The following is a 21,125-nucleotide window of genomic DNA, read 5'->3' as shown; positions in this document are numbered from 1 at the left end:
GACAATGCTGTTTTTTTCATAAACGAGCTACTTCCATTTTTTTCATGGTAGTTGCAATCAAGTCTCTGAGTGACTCCATAGCACCAGAGCCTACAGTATATGATGAAATACTACCATCATATGGGAATAATATATTTAACGTACCTGTGAATCTGTTTCGTATTAATAATCAACTGGACCATCTCCTAATTTGCACAGGGGCCCTATAAATTTGATACCCTTTTTAGGACATATTTTACTCAATTAGAGTTTAAGGTGTAATACATTAACATTCTGCACATTGCTAAGTGTTAGATTAATTATTTTGATCTAAATTGCATAAAGAAGAAAATAATGAGTGGTACGTGTATGATCTTGTGCCAAAAGTAAATTTATTGAAGCCATATAACTAGCATGAAGTGTTTTAACAACCCTTGCTTTCCTGGAGTAAACTACAGTACTTTACATAACAACTGGCAGTAACAATATCCTCCATATTGTATATGAACCACATGAGAAACAATGTGCTCTGTAAATAGGATATCAGAATTTTATCACTGTAAGGAACTGTCTGCCCATTAAATGCTTTTGTCTTATGAAAAAATGGCAAGGGCATTTAAAAACTAGCCTTTTTTCATATAGTACAGTACCTTTTTTGTGAATGCTATCAGCTGCTGTCTGGTTTTCTAAACGCATGACCCCATGATGACTATTTGGTGTAACTGTATTGATATTCTAAGTAGACAATTGTTCATTTGGACAAGATGCTTAAACAGCTGTATGTTTTTTTTAATTCATGAAATGAATCAACTGAACTACAGAGCACTATTTCATACTCAGTGAACACTTCATATTCAATGCATAGAGTATATCTCTGCGAGAACGATACAACATATCAACTGATACATCACCACGTGACACAGAGCTAAAATATAAATAAATCACTTTAAATATGTTTATTTAAAGGAACGTTAGGGAATTCTGCTTGGTTATCTTTTCTTCATAACCAGTGAAAATTTGGACCTCATAGATCTTTCAAGTCCATAGCTGGAAATGAAGTATGTATTTTATATAATTAAGAAACACTTCAAAGAATACAGCTCTAGGTGTAAAAATAGACTTGTGAAGGTCATTGAAAATGAAAAGCATCTCTTGCTCTAGAAGTAATAAATTAAGCAAAATAAATACTTTTTAATACAATGGATCTTCAATTGATATTTTAAAAAACAGTATAAAAATGAGTAGATGGAGAGGCAGAAAAAAGCTAAGCGGTTTGGCTTTGTATGGAAAAGATGGCCACTGGTCTACTAGAATACTTGTAGCTCAAAGAAGCGCTGAATGCCTTATCTTGCTCACAGACAGTTTTAACAATAATGCATTGTATTGTAGGACTTAATTCTTTCATAACAACAAAATTTAACATTTTGTGAATCTTACGGAAAAATACCTTTACTGATGCGTTTTTACAAAACAATGATGAAAAGGGTTATTTGTCCTAATTATCACTTCATATACATTATACATTTAGCAATCATGACCAAAGCGTGTCAAGGTACGTTTTCTGCGAACTGCTTAAAAAAAATCATCATTAAACCCAATATACACCATGACACATTTTGAGTAAGCCATTTATTTTGAGCAAGCCACTGGACCAAAATAAATGAGTTTAGATGTCTTGACGACAATATCTTTTTCCCCATGCAGTAAACAATACAATGAATAGATATGAGTAGGCAGACAGAACAATCTGGACAGAGGACAGAACCATTTGCAATATCATTTCAGACCCTGAATGATGATTAGGGGTCTGAGTATTAAGGTATTAAGTATTTTCCTCCACCTTTAAAACAAACTGGGAAGGTAACCATAGTCTTAGTTCGGGATTCCAAGGCCAAAGAAGATACTATATTTAACTTGTCAAACATTGCCAACTTTATTTATTCTCTATTACATTTATTCAATACAATTTTCTAGTCCTGCAAAAAACCTTGGCTTTAAGAAGGGCAGTAATATTTATATACTTCAGCTCTGTTGATAAAGCTTGATTAGGTTTGAAAATGTTATTTTTAATCCTTTTCCCCTCAAGAAAATTTAAAACATATTTTTAAGCAAACAAATCCTGTATGAAATCATTGAAACAAAACAGACTCACTGCAATGAACAAAATTAATTTTCAATGACAATAAATACATTTTGGTGAGCATAAAACAAATGAAAAAAATCAGAACATTAGTATTCAATATTTCAAAGTAAAACAAGTTATTTTGAAAATTAAAGTAAAAGTACACACTATTTTTTCTTTGTGAAACAGACAGTGACAAACAAAACTCAATGTTCCAAACTGAAACAGGTTTTTTTAAACAAAGTGAAAAATATTTTGCTCATAGCATTTGTGTTTTTAAGGAATATTCTGGCAGAGGTAAGAATTAATTCAATGAAGGAGACCGATCTGTGGCCCACAATAATTCAATATATGGCCACTTAGTCTGAAGGCATCGCTTGATCGGAGTGTCATCAGTGCGTACCATCGGGTCTTCAAATCCTAAAATCAAGGATGTTCCTTCAACATACATGACCTGTAATACAAATAAACACTGTCAGTATTTTCAGATTTCAGTGGCAGGCATGAGACTGCTTTTTTAACTTCACTCCTTGAATATGCTGTAGGTAAAGAACAAAAAGGTGTATTTTGGGGTTTCTTCTTTCCCCAGAGTTCTCAAAATTGAAAGATAGCTCCAATCTGGACTAGAAAAACCGAAATGAAACAGAAGTTTAATGCCACATCTCAGTGTAAAAGGAGTTTAAATTCGGTAACAGTAATTCTTCTCATGAAAAATTTTATATTGTAAAACAGATAAAAGAAATATATAGCAAACAGATGCTAAGAAGATGCAGATGCTATTACAGAAAATACTGAAAAAGATTTGCTTATGAAGACCTTGTAATCAAAAAGAGACGTGACAAACTAAATGTCAAGAAGACATTCAATATGAGAGTCAATTAACTGCATGGGTTCATACAATGACATCATCAAATGATTGTTCCATGATTACTTCCATGTGCAGGCCTTAGATTCCTTCTATATGTATACATGACCTGTCCTAAATATAGAAGCCAGGCTTTACATTCATAGAAGATATTGAGGTTACAGAAAAATGACTTGAAAATAAATGGAGCATTATGTCGTTTTCAGACTACAACTGAGATTCATAAAATCTCAGTAGCATTTTCATAATGCAGCATGAATATAAAACAAACCAAATCAGCATTTTGCCATTAAGCATTAAGATAAGTAATCTTTCTTAACACTGGCTTATTGTGTAATTGTTTCTCCAATAAAGGACTTTGTTCCTTAGACCTCTGCTCTAAATAAAACATGTGTGTGAAACACTCCCGCTTCAAGTATTATGTTTCCCCCTAGTGGAAAGCACAGTAGCTGGACCAGTTGCATATATTCATTTTTCATGTAACATTAAAGAACTATTTGTTCCTTCGAAATACAAATACAGTACAGTCCTTTAGAGACTTATACAGTATTCAGTTTAAAGAACTAGCATCCCTTAAAACCAATGTTTCTGAAACGGGTAACCTTTTATTAACTCAGCACTGACAAGACTTTCAAAACTTCAGGAATACTTTCTTTTAACAAAGGGGATATGCTGCGGAGGTCACACACAATGACACAATATGTAAACTTATTACATACTACACAAGTATGATGGAGGAATGCTTTGCATGTCTATTCTGTACACAATGGATAATTTCTTAAAACATCAATTCATGGCGTTTATGACGTTTTAAAAACAGAACTAATTAGATAAAACAATAGGGCTGAATTACTCCATCATTTTACAAATTTGATCAAATCCTTCCTAGACATCTAGATTAGGTCAAAAACAAACAATTAAGTGACAATCCAGCCCAATATCACTTATTTTTTCCAAAACAAAAAATCTCTGGCTGTTCATTCAGAGACACTGTCCTGGAAAATGAATGAGCACCCTGTTGTATTTTTTTTTCCTGAAGGAAGGGAGTGAAGGTTTAAAATATCCTGACACTTAAGCTATTATACCATCTCCTATGAGGTAATGCTGATCAGTACCATGATATCTGAAACAGCCCCCATACATGAGATTTCCACACTTATGATGTACTATGATGACCAAAATCATTTCTTTTTAGCCTCCCTTTCTTTTACAATGTATCTTCCTTACTTCAAGATTAAATGTTTTAATTTTGTTATTACCAGAACATGATGAAAGTCTGCTTATATCTGCAGTTAAATTATTCAGCTCAGAGGTAGTCATTCTAGGTAGTTTAACAATTTTATGTTTAATTACATTGTTTTCTTTATAGTTAAAATGCATAAATCAGAAAGTAAAGCTTTATTCTATTTCATTCATATTTGGCATGCACATTTCTGGCCACAAATGTACAACCCTCAGAATCCGTGAAAGCCCACAGCAAACAATACAAGCGTAGAGATTTATCCAAGTTACACTTGGGCTTCATTATGAACTGAACTCATAGAAACATTCCTTCAAAGGAACAAGTAATAGGTTTATTCCATGCTGAAAAAAAAGAATAAAGAAAACAAAACGTGTCGGCCGTGGAGCCTTCAGCCCTCACACCTGAAGAAGGCTCCACGGCCGAAACGTTTTGTTTTCTTTATTCTTTTTTTTCAGCATGGAATAAACCTATTACTTGTTCTTTTGAAGGAATGTTTCTATGAGTTACTCCATAACTTGTGTTAATGCTGTAAATGTCAGATACAGCATCATCTCACAAGTCATAAACACCAATTCATGGCATTCATGACATTTTCAAAACAGAACAGATAAGATAAAAAAAATAAGGCTGCATTACTCCCATCATTTTACAAATTTCATCAAATCCTTCCTAACAATTGAGAGCTTATAGACATTCAACAGCAACCAAATTTTAGCAGCTTTACTTGCTGCTGTGCAGAAGAGGTCCCTTAGGCAGTACCTATGAATCTGATAAGCCTGTTACTGAGTTGCAGCGTGCAGCTGATCATGTTTGGCTTGACTATGGTTGTCCTGTTAGTTGGTAGTTCTGCTAGTGAGGTCCTAGTGATTGTGGATGGGTAGGTTGTAAATGCCCTGGCACCTTCACATCTAAGATGTTTTTGCTATATCTTTCCTAGAGAGTATTCCCTTCCCCTGAGCTTTGGTATTGCTATGGTTTAACTGACAAACCCGTGTGTCTTAATGTGCAATTGCATAGTTATAAATTCAAGTTCAAGTTCAATAAGAGCACACTTTATTAGAATGCATGTTTTGTCAGACTTGTAGAAATGTATACTTATCATCTAATGAAAGGCTCTGGGAGATCTGCACATAATAACCTTCTCAAACGCATTTGAAAAGTATGTGAGCAATAAATATTTGTATCGAACTATGAATGTATTAGCATCTCATTTGCTGAGTCCAAAAATGGTTTGGTTTAGTCCTATAAAACATCAGCACCCTAAAATTCAACCTCTTTGTAAATAATTTGTATGCAATAGTCTATGTGTTTTGTGTTTTATTCATCAGTTTTTTAAGTAACTGCTTTTCCATGTTCCTTTAATCTGAAACTATGCTGAGCCATACAATTAGGGTCACTATTCTGGACAACAATAAATGATCTTTTATTAGGTTGTTTGCAGCTAAAGTTATTGTGCATTATTAATAATTTTCCCAAAGAAATTACATAACATTTAAAATTCATACTGTATGTTTCTTTTTAGTGTAAGAAGGAAACTCTTGCATGATCTTCACAGCTTCAAAGCAACCAGTTATAGTATTATGTTATGTGTTCTGGGTTCATTGGCTTGCCATATATTGTATACCATACTATTGTACCACTTACTACTATACCATACTAATAGCACTACTTGCCATACTATTATGTGATGAGCAGTCATAGTGGGCTGATTTAAAAAACGTTTTAAACAGTGCTGTCTACGTATGTTTTTGCCACAAGAATTAAGTGCAAATTCTGAAAACTCCTACATTTTATTGCAGGAGGAAATTTTAATTAATATCTTCTCAACTAATGAATTAATATTTCTATGAGCCTAAGAGATTTAAGAAGCAGAGAGAACCTTCAAGAACAGACAGCTCTCAAAATAAGACTTGACTGAATCATAAGTCACTAGGCCAAAGAGCACTAACAATTCTTTAACTGTTGGATACAGAATGCTCAAATTCCCAGAACTCTGAGATTTTACCCCCAAAGAAGTCAGTGTGGGGTTTAGAGAGATTCTGTGGAGTTGCAGGGAATCTCTGAACAAAGCAGGCACACTTCTCTGCAGTACTAATGAGTTTTGCAGGCTAATGAATTACTTTCCTTGTTTCAGTTGATCAGCAATGTCTGTCTGTAGCAGTATTGGGCTTCCTGTGAAAAGGTCAGAGTTGAGGCACACAGGAAGACTACCCCAGGAACCTGTACTTCTTAGATGGGAAAGATTTGTCATCTAGGCAATATACCATGGTTTCAACCAGTTTTACAACAGCTTCCAGCAAATTTTTGATTAATGTTCAATTCTATAAACTTCTCTGTATACAGTATATATATGTAAATAATCTGAGATGGGCTGATTTGAATGGCTTATATAAAGATCTAGATATTTCCAGGACACCCATGATTGGTACTTAAACGTAATTAGGAGCCCCTAAAGATCAAGGACAAAATGTACAGCTGTACAAAATCTGTCCTTCCACTTATGAATGGACTGCTGTGCTCAAAGGAAACTATTTTTCAAAATAATAACTTAGTCAATTTAATTCAGCAAATGCTCTTCTGCTCCAAAAATGATTACGGAATCTGCATGACTGCTATCCAAGCATTGCCTGGAGTATTTTGGATGTTTTTCACTACTTTGTCTCCCCAAGTAAACATAAATCCTTGTATACTGAAGGCTGTGGAGTTAGCTCTTCTGTGATAATCCTGCATGACCTTCCCATCTGGCGCAGATTGTGTCAAGAGACATGCCTTCTCAAGGTCTGTCCCCATTCCATCAGTGCCACCTGTCTGCCTGTACCACTCTGCAGTTCACACGCCACCTCTCTTCAACACCCACTCATACTCTTCCTGCACTGTCTTAGGATCTCCAACACCTTCCTGTTTCACAATTATGGCCACACCTGCGGCCACCCCACTTGCTTTCTTTTGTCAACATGTCTTCTAATTCTTTGAAATCTCATGATTTCCTTTTCGACTTTCCTGTTCTTTACCTCATGGCAAACAACAAACCACGCCTAACAGCTGGAGAGTTTGGCGCTTGATCAGGGATAAAAAGCATTATGAACACACTGAAAGAACAGTGGAAAAAGACAAACCGATTCAATACATTTTTCTTTTGATGAAATGAAATGCAGTGTTTTACTGGGAAAGCTCAAATATAAGAGTTTTCAAAAGAATAACGGGAATACACAAAAGATACATGTTGATTAGAAAGAGGTGCAAAAAAAATGATTATTTATTACCTTTTCATTGTGGTTTGACTGTTTCAGACCATTGTAGTGAAAGACAGGAAATGAGTCTGGAATCCCAGAGTCCTGAAATTAAAGTAGAAAGTCTGTTAAAATTGCTACAGTGAGGGACCACTTAGCTGGAACAATTAAGGGCTCTGGATAGTTATTTCATATTGGCAAAGAGTGAACATAGTCAAATTACTTTGCTGAAATTTCAAATTCAGCTTTCAGCCCCAGAAATGTACAAACTGCAATTGTTCTACCATTGCCTGAAGGCAAACAAAGAATATTAAAATAAACTGAACCTGTTTAATTTAATGGTGCTTTGAGATATTTCACTGAAATGTATATTAAATCCTATTTAAATCACTGCGGCATATTTTCTGTAATTTGCAGTGAAATAATGATGATCTCTGTAGATCTTCAAAACCATTGTTTTAAAACCATTGGCTACGTTAACCTTTTCCTGCCAAATATTACTTTGTCTGTTTATCTTCAATGAACTTCGGTGTAAGAGTCTGTAACTGATGAACACTGAACATGATGTTAGCCAGGTGTCTTTTTTGAATTACATGACAGACCTGATTCATTATCAGAGTAATTTTTCCATTAGACTATCATCAGCTGAACTTTGTAAGCCGTATAACAGATGTTTTATAACTAGTAAAACCCGTAACAGAAACGAAAAAAGGCTGTAGTGTTAAGACCTTGAAAAAGCACTGTGCTGATTTGGCAATTGCAAACTATACTCTCTTTCTGATCCTTCTGGGAAACAACTAAAAGGAAATTTGTCAACGGGACATTTTCTTCAAGGACACCATGGCCAACTTAAACTTATAGAAAAGAGATTATTAATTAAAAATATGAACATGTATATACACTTATACATACATGTGCATAATGTACAGTATATCAATATAACAACATTCAGATAATTAAAATAATTCTGTGCATTAAATAAAAGCACTTGTAGCACAAAGATAGCTATTATAATCCCAATTTCTTTGGGATTGTGTGAAATGTTGAATATGCACCAATTTAATATTTTGGTAAAGAAAGTTGAATATGCAGGCCACATTCCACTATACTGTTCTAAGTCATCACAATAAATACATTAATATACAGTTCATCTTCAAAAAGATGGATTATTGGCATACTCTTTGCTCTTTGAATTTGAATTTTGCTATATTACTAAACAGATTAATATTAATTAATTTTTAAGAGTCTGTTTACCAAAGTTGCTCAAAAAGGTTCCCTGCACACTGTGTGCTGGGACACTACTAGTTCAGCACACAATGAGGACCTATTCATCTTTTTTTCTTAACCATCATGGTACTTGGAGCACAGAAACAACATAACCTAATTATTACATGTGCAAAATGTCCCTATTATCAAGTGGATACGCAAACCAAAGCAGTAACTAGAGAACGCAGACAGGTCAATGCAGCTGAATGCACTTGGGCAGGAAGGCCAGGTTCCAAAGAAGGGTAACCTTTGGCCTGCCTACTGAGAAAAAGAGGCACAACCTGGCTACAGACAGTGCCTGTAGCTCACTAATTCATCTTTAAAAAGTGAAAGGCAACAGGAAAGCAAGTCTAGAGAGACAAAGCTTTAGATCAACTTGGTTTGGTAAAAAAAAACAAGCACGATATTTTAAACGCCCACATGGATCGGGTGTGTCCTGGGAGGCTGCAGCCTGTGTACCCCTTAGGAAAAGCCTCACCAGGAAGTAGGACCCTGGGGAAAATGGGACAAAACAAAACAAACTGCAAAAGGAAAAAAAAAAATCAATCCTGCTGAAATTCAACATTGGAATAATGTAAATTTAACACAACAGAAAGACAGAAGCAGGGAGCAAAAAAGGATGAGAACAGCCTGCAGAGGTGTTTGGGTTCCAGGGTGAGAGAGTAAGAGCGTGACAGCCTCCAACGCCAATATTAGGCAAAACCCCCAAATTAAACAAACCTAAAGTAAATAATACAAGCAAATATGTACGTAGGGAAATCTAAAATATATGTGTATGGAACTAGAGTATTGAAGGTAAAGGAGAGAAGCTGATAAGAGGCACTTACTGTACCTGTCTAGATCCTAGCCAGCTGTTCAGGGGGCTTGTTGTGCGGCTTTGGTATACAGACTCAGTTATGGTATAACTCAGTTATACCATTCGTATATAGTATTCATATATTAATGCAATTGGTAATGGAAACATTTCACATTTGAAGGGGAACATTGAATTGGAACAATTTAACAACAAAGAAATAACTGCAAACTAAATTTGAAATGCAGCACCCATCTCAGGTTCGAAACAGCCACAAGATAAAAACAACTATTACGATGGATTATTACGCAAACGTTCAAAAGGAAGAAAAAACAGAAAGAACAATTTAATAAAAAATACAGGATCTGAATGTTTCATTATTTTAATGGAGTAAAAATTCCTGAGTTGTTGAAATACAACTTGAAGTAGGAGAAAACAAGACACCTGAGACTGGCTTATTATTGTGGGAGTACAAAGAACAGTAGGGTTCTTACACACACAATGCAGCAAACTGAATATACGGAGGACAGCTATATTAGGTGACTTGAAAGGCGCAACTGGATGAGATCCTCCGATCAAATAGTTAAACAAGCTACATGGGCAGAATGTCTTCTCTTTATCTGCACGTTTCCGTATACCAACCTGATCTTACAAAAGTATAAGTTTAAATGAACTATATCAATTAAGCACCTAATAGCACAATAGGATAATTCATAATATACCTTACATAAAATCAGACTGACTAAACACAAAAGTCGATTAATGAAGTCACATTGTGTAATTAAGAGCAACTCTATTACCTGATCAGGAAAAAACTCCTGTAGGAATGGTCCCAGCAATATGATCCCTAAACCTTCCGGGTCTAATTTATTCTTCATGATGTTTACGCTGGAAAAGGGGGGAGGGAATAGAAATACAAAAGGTTATTATTTATTATTACACTGAATAAACAACTGCAAGAAATAAGTCATTTATTTCTGTATATATAATAACATATTTGTGTAGCACAAATGATTAAGAACTGTTTTAAGAGGCTAAATTCAACTGCCCAGTTCAATTTTTGAAAGCTTAACCACTTATTATTTTAATGCAGTGACACTGATAAAAAAGTTTCCTTTTAAAGACACAAACACGTTCAAAGATTTTGGTAAAGACCACTGATAACTGTAGCTATATATAGAGAGATTTATACAGCAATGCTTAAAACTGATTATCTTTTATTCAGTTATTGAATTAAACATTAAATATTTACCTCTTCATCCTGGATTTTACCCACATACACAAAAAATGTTTCCCTACCTTAGTTTTCTTCTAGTTAGTGTGTGTCATTGAAAGCTTTATGGTATTTGTATTCAAAACAGTATTTAACAAAGTAAAAAGAGGAATACAATTCTCTACAAACTTTTGTAGCACATTAATCTAACAATATCTCACCATGTCATTGGATTGCTACAGTCAGACAGTAGATCACATACCAAGGCTGCAGGTGAGCCTTGGATATACAGTACAATCAGATCTAACTTACTGTAGATCTGATCAAACTTCATATGATTTAGAAATATTAAGAAATCAAAGCATATGAAAAATAAAAAAGGGCTGTGTTGCTTTTGTATATATACTTTTACACTGCAAAAGAATCATGTCTGGTAAATAAATTAAGAGACTCTGAACAAAACGGTCTAGTTTAACAGTTGGAGTTGAAGTGCAGCTCTGTTTGAAGGAGGTCTTTAAACCCCCTCCCACACCTATTAACTTTACAGTTCTTCTGGACTTGTGTGAAACCTAAGAAGACAGGCTCATAGGTGACCCATAAGGTTGCTGAACTGGTTCACAGAACAGCGGACTGCCAACTGTTCACACCAAGGATCAATTACACCTGAAGAAGTTCATATTTATTCCACAAAAGACAGCACTAGGAGCAAAGTTCTTCATAATATCAATCACATTTTAATTAAAATTGTTTTGTATGCCGTTAAGGACGCCCAGCGCCAATGGTGGTAGCAGTATTTTGTTTGTGTGAAATTAGTGAATTAGTATTCTTTAAAGGGAAATATTCACTTCATAAATGACTGTACTGAACGGTACAATTAAACTGCTATACAACATTGTAATTTATTTTAGTTATTTCAGCTTTTTTGCTAAATGTTAGGCATATATGCCTTTTGCTGTTTTGGGATTTACCTGTCAGAAAAATATTCTGGGAATGATGATTAAACCACAGTTCACCATATGTTCTGCAAATTACACAATGCTTTCTGTGGGGTATTGTTTTTTGAAGTACAGCTGTTAATATGATCATAAAGTTCACCTTACATCATCTATTCCTTTAAATTTCTTTCTGAACAACTTTCGAAACTTTCAACCTCTTTACGTAAATCTGAATGTAAAACCTGAGTTAGCGCTTTGCATAATCGAACATAAATATAAAATACACAATACTAGCAGTTCCTTTTACAAATGTTGGAAAAAAAAGGATTCTGAGATTAACAGATACCTATAGGACACAAGGTATGTCATGAGTTAAAATCACGGGCAAGTCCCCCACAGAATGACTTACTATTCAGGCTCTGAGACAAGGTCCAGGGCTTTCATTACATCCTCCAGTAGTGTATCAGGTATAAACCCATTATCTGTAACAGAAGAAACACAAAGACAGAGGGTGAAACAGTGACATTCAACATGCTTTACTGTAATATGAATGAAGAGCCATGAGTTCATTGCCCATTGCTGGAAAAGAATAAGCAGCCCCGAGTTTTAAATGCTAAAGGATACCTGTGTGATCTTAAGACATTCAGAGTTAGAGGGATAAACAGCAAAGACTTCTGATGTAGGAGGATTTAAAATGTCTGAAGGACCCGACAGTGGCAACTTAATTAGTAAAAGTGAGGAAATACAAGTACATACACTTATATGAAACTTATGTTGGAAATAGACACTAGGAACGTTCAACTGTTTAACAACAATCATGAAAAAATGAAAATATATTAGATTGGCTTAGGTTATTGTAAATCGAAAGAGAGTCCTGTTTTTCTAAACTGAAAATCCTTTAAAAACAGGGGATCACAGCAATGTGGCTACCATTTCTGCTCTGAAAAAAGGTAAAAGGAGGGGAAACACGAGGGGAAACTCCTATGTGGCTGAACTGGTAAAGGCAATGGGATAGCACAGGTTGATTTCTGTGATGACGGCTTTGAGGCTGGGGCTTGTCACTAGGATTCCCCAAGAGGTGGCGCACTATTGGTTGAGTCCCGCTGATGGTAGGGTGGAATTAGCTCCACAGAACTCACTCAGCTCTCTGTGACACTGTGACCCCTGCAGCCACCTGGGTGCTTGCAGGAATCCGGCATTGATGGGGGACACACAAACCTCTGCCAATCACCTGCGATTGCATGTGACGTGTCACAAGAAGAGTGGGCAGTTCAGTTTCCCTAATCCACGCTGAGTGCGATCACAGTCAGCTAATCCAAATTGGGTAGGTATAACAAAAATAACTAGCAAGTCTAAATAAAGATTGCAAAAAATTTCTGTAAATCCACATGAATTTCACAAGAGTTGGATGTGTCATTCATAGGTGTTTTGGTGTATTTTTCCTTCCAACCTGTAAAAGGGTGTTAATTTAAAATGTGCAGATAAGCTAAATGTGAAGCAGTGGAAAGAAATGCACAGCTTGATTAATCTATTAATAACCAATATATTGTTTTACACATCTGACACAAACATAACAAAGAATAAAAAGGAGGCTTAAGACAGAAGTGATGAATAATTGCTTTCTTTAAACAAAATTATGCTATCTTTATCTTCTGCAATTTACAATAATAATAATCAATAATTCCTTATACTTATATAGCACTTTCCTGGACACTCCATTCAAAGAACTTTACAGGTAATGAGGACTACCCTCCACCACCATCAGTGTGCAGCCCCACCTGGATGATGTAACAGCAAACATAGTGCATCAGTACACTCCCCACACACAAGCTCTCAGTGGGGTGGAGAACAGAGTTGATGTCAGTTTATAGATGGGGGTTACCAGGCCACAACTGAGGCCTGAGGGCAATTTTGCCCAGACACCAGGATAATACACCCAACTCTTTTCGAGAAATACCCTTGGATTTTTAATGAACATGGAGAGTCAGGACCTCGGTATTACAGTGCCTTGCGAAAGTATTCGGCCCCCTTGAACTTTTCAACCTTTTGCCACATTTCAGGCTTCAAACATAAAGATATAATTTTTTTATTTTATGTGAAGAATCACCAACAAGTGGGACACAATTGTGAAGTGGAACGAAATCTATTGGATTTTTGAAACTTTTTTAACTAATAAAAAAATGAAAAGTGGGGCGTGCAAAATTATTCGGCCCCCTTGCGTTAATACTTTGTAGAGCCACCTTTTGCTGCGATTACAGCTGCAAGTCGCTTGGGGTATGTCTCTATCAGTTTTGCACATCGAGAGACTGAAATTCTTGCCCATTCTTCCTTGCAAAACAGCTCGAGCTCAGTGAGGTTGGATGGAGAGCGTTTGTGAACAGCAGTTTTCAGCTCTTTCCACAGATTCTCGATTGGATTCAGGTCTGGACTTTGACTTGGCCATTCAAACACCTGGATACGTTTATTTGTGAACCATTCCTTTGTAGATTTTGCTGTATGTTTGGGATCATTGTCTTGTTGGAAGATAAATCTCCGTCCCAGTTTCAGGTCTTTTGCAGACTCCAACAGGTTTTCATCCAGAATGGTCCTGTATTTGGCTGCATCCATCTTCCCCTCAATTTTAACCATCTTCCCTGTCCCTGCTGAAGAAAAGCAGGCCCAAACCATGATGCTGCCACCACCATGTTTGACAGTGGGGATGGTGTGTTGAGGGTGATGAGCTGTGTTGCTTTTACGCCAAACATATCGTTTTGCATTGTGGCCAAAAAGTTCGATTTTGGTTTCATCTGACCAGAGCACCTTCTTCCACATGTTTGGGGTGTCTCCCAGGTGGCTTGTGGCAAACTTTAGACGAGACTTTTTATGGATATCTTTGAGAAATGGCTTTCTTCTTGCCACTCTTCCATAAAGGCCAGATTTGTGCAGTGTAAGACTGATTGTTGTCCTATGGACAGACTCTCCCACCTCAGCTGTAGTTCTCTGCAGTTCATCCAGAGTGATCATGGGCCTCTTGGCTGCATCTCTGATCAGTCTTCTCCTTGTCTGAGCTGAAAGTTTAGAGGGACGGCCAGGTCTTGGTAGATTTGCAGTGGTCTGATACTCCTTCCATTTCAAGATGATCGCTTGCACAGTGCTCCTTGGGATGTTTGAAGCTTGGGAAATCTTTTTGTATCCAAATCCGGCTTTAAACTTCTCCACAACAGTATTACGGACCTGCCTGGTGTGTTCCTTGGTCTTCATGATGCTCTCTGCGCTTTCAACAGAACCTTGAGACTATCACAGAGCAAGTGCATTTATACAGAGACTTGATTACACACAGGTGGATTCTATTTATCACCATCAGTCATTTAGGACAACATTGGATCATTCAGAGATCCTCGCTGAACTTCTGGAGTGAGTTTGCTGCACTGAAAGTAAAGGGGCCGAATAATTTTGCACGCCCCACTTTTCATTTTTTTATTAGTTAAAAAAGTTTCAAAAATCCAATAGATTTCGTTCCACTTCACAATTGTGTCCCACTTGTTGGTGATTCTTCACATAAAATAAAAAATGTATATCTTTATGTTTGAAGCCTGAAATGTGGCAAAAGGTTGAAAAGTTCAAGGGGGCCGAATACTTTCGCAAGGCACTGTATGTCTCATCCGAAGGATGGCGCCTTTGTACAGTACAGCGTCCCCAGCACTATACTGGGGCATTAGGACCCACACAGACCAAAGGGTGAGAGGCCTCCACTGGCCTCACTAACACCTCTTTCAGCAGCAACCTTAGTTTTTCCCAGGAGGTCTCTCATCCAGGTACTGGCCAGACTCGCACCTGCTTAGCTTCAGTGGGTTGCCATTTGTGAGCTGCAGGGTGATATGGCTGCTGGCCATAGGATTCACTACTGATTTTTAAGAAATCCATAGGGTTTCATATACTTGATTTCAAATACTTGAATCATGTCCACTGATAGTACAGATATACTGTAGCTGTTGCCATTAATTTAAATCTTTTCTAGTGACAGAAAATTGCAGAGTATTTTGGTGCAGTTCAGCACAGAAATAAAGCAGCAAGCACAATGATACTTGTCTTGCAGGTCAGAACTATCAGTAATCTTGTTTCGATTTACAGCAGAGGTCAACTCACACATTACCTAGCAATCAGAACAAAAGCATGAAGACCGGCTACAAACAGACAGACTACAAATTGCTTCTGTGTGTAACCCGAGCTGGAGCTTTTCTTAACTAATTTCAGTTCAATGAAGCTTCCTCCCATGGCAAGCTAACAGGTCAAGTACATCACAGGATGTTTTCAAAATAGTACATAATGGCCCAGAACCTGATACAGGAATATGTCTCTTGCTTGACGCTTTAATTAATGCCCCTGTGGAAATATTCATTGATCTCTATATAGTTTAACAATGTATCTGAGTTTGCGTCTTTGCAGCACAGGCACATAAAATACTGCACTGTTCACCTAACTTTCTCAGAGTCACAGTGAACTAGAAAGCTCAGATGAAATCCTTTTATAAGAGGAAATTTGTTGCAATGTTAATACTATGTTATCTCATCCAGTTTGCAAGAAAAAGTATTTAACATATTTACTTTTTCACATGTTGCCGATTTTAGTTGGGATTTTGCCCTGTGGTGGTTTTGGCAATCTTGAAACCAGATAAGCCTTTGGATCTTTTCCATCCAATGTTAAGTTACCTCCCTTAGAAAAGTAATCAAACACTGCCTGAGTGAGAAAATAGAATCTGTCATCATGGAATCTATCCTACTATGGCAATAACACATCATAAAATATGTTGTTTTTTCTTCTGTTCTAGAGACAGATTTCTTGGTAAATAATCTGTTTGCCAACCAATGCTGAAAATATGCAAAGTATAAAAAATATCCACAATGAAAGAGTTTCTTTACAGAAGCTATACTAATGACACAAAGAAGGTATTACCTCTTTCGATTGTAAAACAAGCACAATAATTGAAGACGTAACTTAAAAAGCTGCATTTAGACCATTTCCCTTTTGCTATTTTATAATACATAAAATAATTATTTCCTACAGAGCAACTACAAAAAATAACCTTTGGTATTTATTCCATGTAATAGCAGATACTAACATATCTAACACAATAGTTACATTACTGTTAAAATGCTCATTTTTCTTCATTTGCATTCACTCAAAATGATTCATAAAACTATCTGAAGACTGTAAATGGCTTTTATAAGCATAGGAATAGAAAAAATAATTGCTAACACTTATATAGCTCTTTTCTGGAATATGCCACATACGCAACAGCTGAAAGTCGCCCTACAGACTTGTAAGAGGATTAATGTTTTTTATTCCAGTTTCACATGATTAATGTGTGAGTGTCAAACATCACATTTCTTATCAGTCGATTTATTAAATGTATTAAATTTTGGTCCCTCCCAGTGGTGTTCCATTTTATTGAATTATAATAACATTGACTTTTTTTTAAAATAAGATTTTTAATCACAGCTTGAGTACTCAGATTCAACACTTATGTTATATTATGTTAGACTGGAAAGAAACACTAAACAATGCTGAATGCATAAGTATTTACTCCTATCAGTCAATATTTGGTAGAAGCACCTTTGACAGCAATTACAGCTGCAAGTCTTTATGGATAAGTCTCTACCAACTTTGCACATTGGAAAGATCTAATTCTTGCCAATTTTTCTTTGTTAGCTTGCTGAAACTGTTAAGTCTGCATCAGATTTAATGCTTTGCATTTAGACTTGCACATACACTTTTTATGTAGGTATTTTGTATGCTATTACTTTGCATTGTCCTTAAAGTGAATCATTAATACTAATTTTGCTCACAGTTTTCATATCATTTTTAGATAAGCATTTATGCTTATCAACTTTAACTGTTGGCCTTTCCATTTGGTCTTCTCATAAGGTTCAGCTCCCTGCACTGGAAACAGTTTAGCTTTCTACCTATTAGACTATGACATCTTTTCTGTGACACATGAGGCATGAATCTGTAAATTACCACCTCATGCTTTTTCTTAGTTTTATGTATTTTATGTAGAAGAGCTGTAAAGTGTGGCCTACGCTGTTGATGACATCTCTGGTTGTTCACATATAACCATATTATATTCTGGACCTTTTGCAATTTATTTGGTGAAAATATAGAATATTATTTTAAATAAAAGTATAAATAAGTCCTAAAATTGGAGAGACAATTGATTTTACAAAAAGATTACAACAAAAATCAGCAGTTCTACTAACCTTCCTTTTCCACACAGGAAAATAATGTCTTTACAAGGAGTGGAAGTTCGGTAAGGACATATAAATATAGAACTTGTAGAGTGCAGGAAAAAGTGAAAAAAAAGTTTAGTGTTCTCGTTTCAATAGTACTTCTAATGTTTTGGCACAAGATTTAATTGAAAACAGCTCTTTCAGCTTGGGTTGGCAGTCTTCTCTGTTTACATATTAGATGTCAGTGAAGACAAGATCATCTTCAGCTGGAGTATAAAATGCTATGGAACACACATTATTAAAAGTACGACTTCATGCATATTATGAAAATACATATGGCATGACAGAAAAAAAGAGTATTGATTGAAACCCAATTAGATATTATAACCCTAACACCATGTAACCACAGTGTGACTGCCAAGGAAATTGAGTGGTTTATTTTCAATTTCCAAGTTCAGACCACAGTAATATTTTATCACAAAACTTTCCTTAATTTCATTTTAATGCATTTGACAATTATAACTGGTATGAACTATAATATGAGTGTTATATGTGTTTATCCAATTAAACGTCAGACTTGTGAGATGCCCAATTTCACAATATAATATCAACGCATTAGTCAAATTAGGCCTTCATTAACTTTTACTGTGCATTGTTACCTGTAAATACCAGACACACATTAATGTTCGGAAAAATACATTATACTTCAATTTGTTTTTTACAAAAACTCACTTATTTATCAAGTTACAGCATCTTACTATTTCAGCCGATTACATCAACCGATCTTTAGTTTTCTCTCCAGTGCACATCACTTTAATAGTACAGTACATTGATTCATTTGAAAAACATTCCCAGTTTATCCCAGTGGTGAGAAATACAAACAGTAGTTGCCTTCTTCGGGTGTTTTTATTACTACTTTATCAGGTTAATCATTTTCTGTTTTCCGTATCATTTAGTGGTTCTAACAATTAAGGTAATAACATGATATTTATCATGTAATAAAATACGATAAAGGAATGTATTGTGTGTTTTTAAATCACAAAGAGCTAATTAACATAACATTCAAAACTGAACAATACATTTTAAAATAATCATTACTTTTATCTTTAACCATGAAATGCCTTAGCCTTAACACAGCAATATTGGCAAATTTTAACTTTTGCAAGTTTCTAGTTTATAAATAACATGATTCATTCTTAAAACTGTGACAATGCCTGATGCAAAACGTTTTAGAAATAACCATTGAGTTGTCAACTTCTAAACATCTGGAATTGTGATCCATTAAACTGTAAATTTTAGAGTATTTTTCAAACATCAGAATACCCTTTGGCACTCAGGTGTACAGAATTCGCTTGCTGAACAAAGCACTTTGATCAATAACTTCTAAGTATTCTTAATCTTATCAAAGTGATTTACAGTGACTGATAAAACAACATAGTGCTTTCTAGGAAAAAGGTTAGGGACTGCTAACTTAGAGCACATTCCAACCATTTTAACAGGTAACAGATACAATTAAAAACTGTTTTTGTAAAATCAACAAGACAACTGATAAAAAAAACCTTAATTATCAAAAGGGTTTTCTATTTGGAGAGCCAGAGGCAGTGGTAGTATTTTGGTTTTCAAATTGCTTAAATTACTGCATCAAAGAGAATCTTAATTTGGAAAGAAAAGTGCTTCCTTTCTTTTTAGCTTTAAAGGGCCTTGACAAAAAAAAAGAAAAAATGAGCAAAGAACTATTTCAAATGTGTCTGGGGGAAAACACATTGTAAAACAAAAATATCATGCAATGAGAATTCAATATACCTGTGCTTTACACCTTATTAACACCAATCTTATGCTTCATGAGTCATGTAAATGTTTCAGCCTTGCTTTCCCCACTGAGAAAGCAACCAGAGGGAAACCATTAAAAAGAGTAGGTCTATTGACACTAGCTCAAGAAATAAACTAGGATATTCAACACTTATTTACTTTTGATGTGAAAAGATAAGTTGAAGATTGTGCTGACATTTCAATTGTTTCTTTTGGGGGTGGGGAGGTATATGTTAGGATAAGTATTAATCACATCTATACAAATACTTAATTCTCAGATCTCCCAGGCAGTGCAACCAATAAAAAGTGCTTGTTTGGAAAGCAGGCAGAGCCATACAGTTGAGACACTGCTGGTTTAAGTTTGAACTGTAGGACTGGATGAGCTATGCAGCAGGACATGCTAGGTGCCTGCGAGTTCAGCGTTGTCATGGGACATCCATTACTTTTAAAATGAGATTTAAAAAAATAGTTGGTTCTAAAACTTTTCTAAACACGTGCAGAATTTATAAAGTATGAAGAAGTATGATGGTATTCAGACAAAAGAAAGCTGGAAAACTTACTTTTCCACCACTCACTACTGCTTAAAAAAGAGATAAATATAGCTGCAAAGGAAGAAGGAAAAAAAAACCTACCATTTTTTTTTCTTATGTTCTTAATACAGCTTTAATTGTGTGGGCAGCCTTAGGATAAATAAATTAGCAAGCAGCACATTTTCTTCAAAACGTTTTGTAAACAAGAGAGTATCCCTTGATTAAAGTAAAAAGTATTTTAATTACATTTTTAATTATTCCTCAAGAGTGCCTGTGCAGAATAACAGACTTAATCCCCCAACAGGATAATTGTGCTAAGGGACGTTGACTCAGCTGCTTTGGAAGATCTACCACATACGCCGCTTAAGAAAAAGTCCACATGTAACATAAAACAAGAATGAATTTGCAAGTGCTGTATTTCAGATAAGGCAGTAAAACCCCCCTTTCAACAGATGAATGATAAGCATCTCTTTATAGGCATTTATAGAACTGTCTGCTGTGGTTTCCCAACAACATCTTCAATTTGACCCAAATATTAAATTAGGACCTTAAATGCTGTTATATGTATCCTTTTAAAAATATTAATATTGCACCACCACCTGAAGTCACCATCTACCCTTGAATTAACTTGCAATGATTAATTACTCCTGGAAGAAAAACTGCCGTAACTGAGACAGAATAATAAATCTAGTACAAGCTTCCATCTGCAGTGCATTGTTCTCCAAAAACAAACTGGCAGTGCAGAAATACTTTAGCAGTCATTAGTATGACAATATGGAAAAGAAACGTGTTTATCATTGGCTTTGTAGCCTTGATGACATCAGTGTACATCCGCCTTCAGCTATATCGGCTAACTTGCTTCCTCTACATGTTCATTGCTGATGATACTATTTTTTCTGGTTTGAACTGTTTTTGCCTGCTTATTTCAATGTTG

The 21,125-nt window shown here is 35.5% G+C and overlaps 1 protein-coding gene across 1 annotated transcript in view; it reads right to left on the bottom strand.

The window, feature by feature from the left end:
• Positions 1 to 1,593: 1,593 nt before the first annotated feature.
• The window catches only part of mindy3 (MINDY lysine 48 deubiquitinase 3), a 42,909-nt gene continuing 23,377 nt past the window's right edge, over positions 1,594 to 21,125 (bottom strand). The window contains exons 12-15 of the mRNA XM_015358228.2: positions 12,056 to 12,128; positions 10,299 to 10,386; positions 7,473 to 7,544; positions 1,594 to 2,555 (exon numbers count right to left, since the gene is read on the bottom strand). Coding sequence (XP_015213714.1) covers positions 2,406 to 2,555; positions 7,473 to 7,544; positions 10,299 to 10,386; positions 12,056 to 12,128 — 383 coding nt within the window. The 3' untranslated portion in view covers positions 1,594 to 2,405. The remainder of the gene's footprint in view (positions 2,556 to 7,472; positions 7,545 to 10,298; positions 10,387 to 12,055; positions 12,129 to 21,125) is intronic.

This window comes from Lepisosteus oculatus, chromosome 10, assembly GCF_040954835.1.
Source record: "Lepisosteus oculatus isolate fLepOcu1 chromosome 10, fLepOcu1.hap2, whole genome shotgun sequence".
In the NCBI taxonomy this organism is placed as follows: domain Eukaryota; kingdom Metazoa; phylum Chordata; class Actinopteri; order Semionotiformes; family Lepisosteidae; genus Lepisosteus; species Lepisosteus oculatus.
This window is presented reverse-complemented; position numbering and strand designations above follow the sequence as displayed.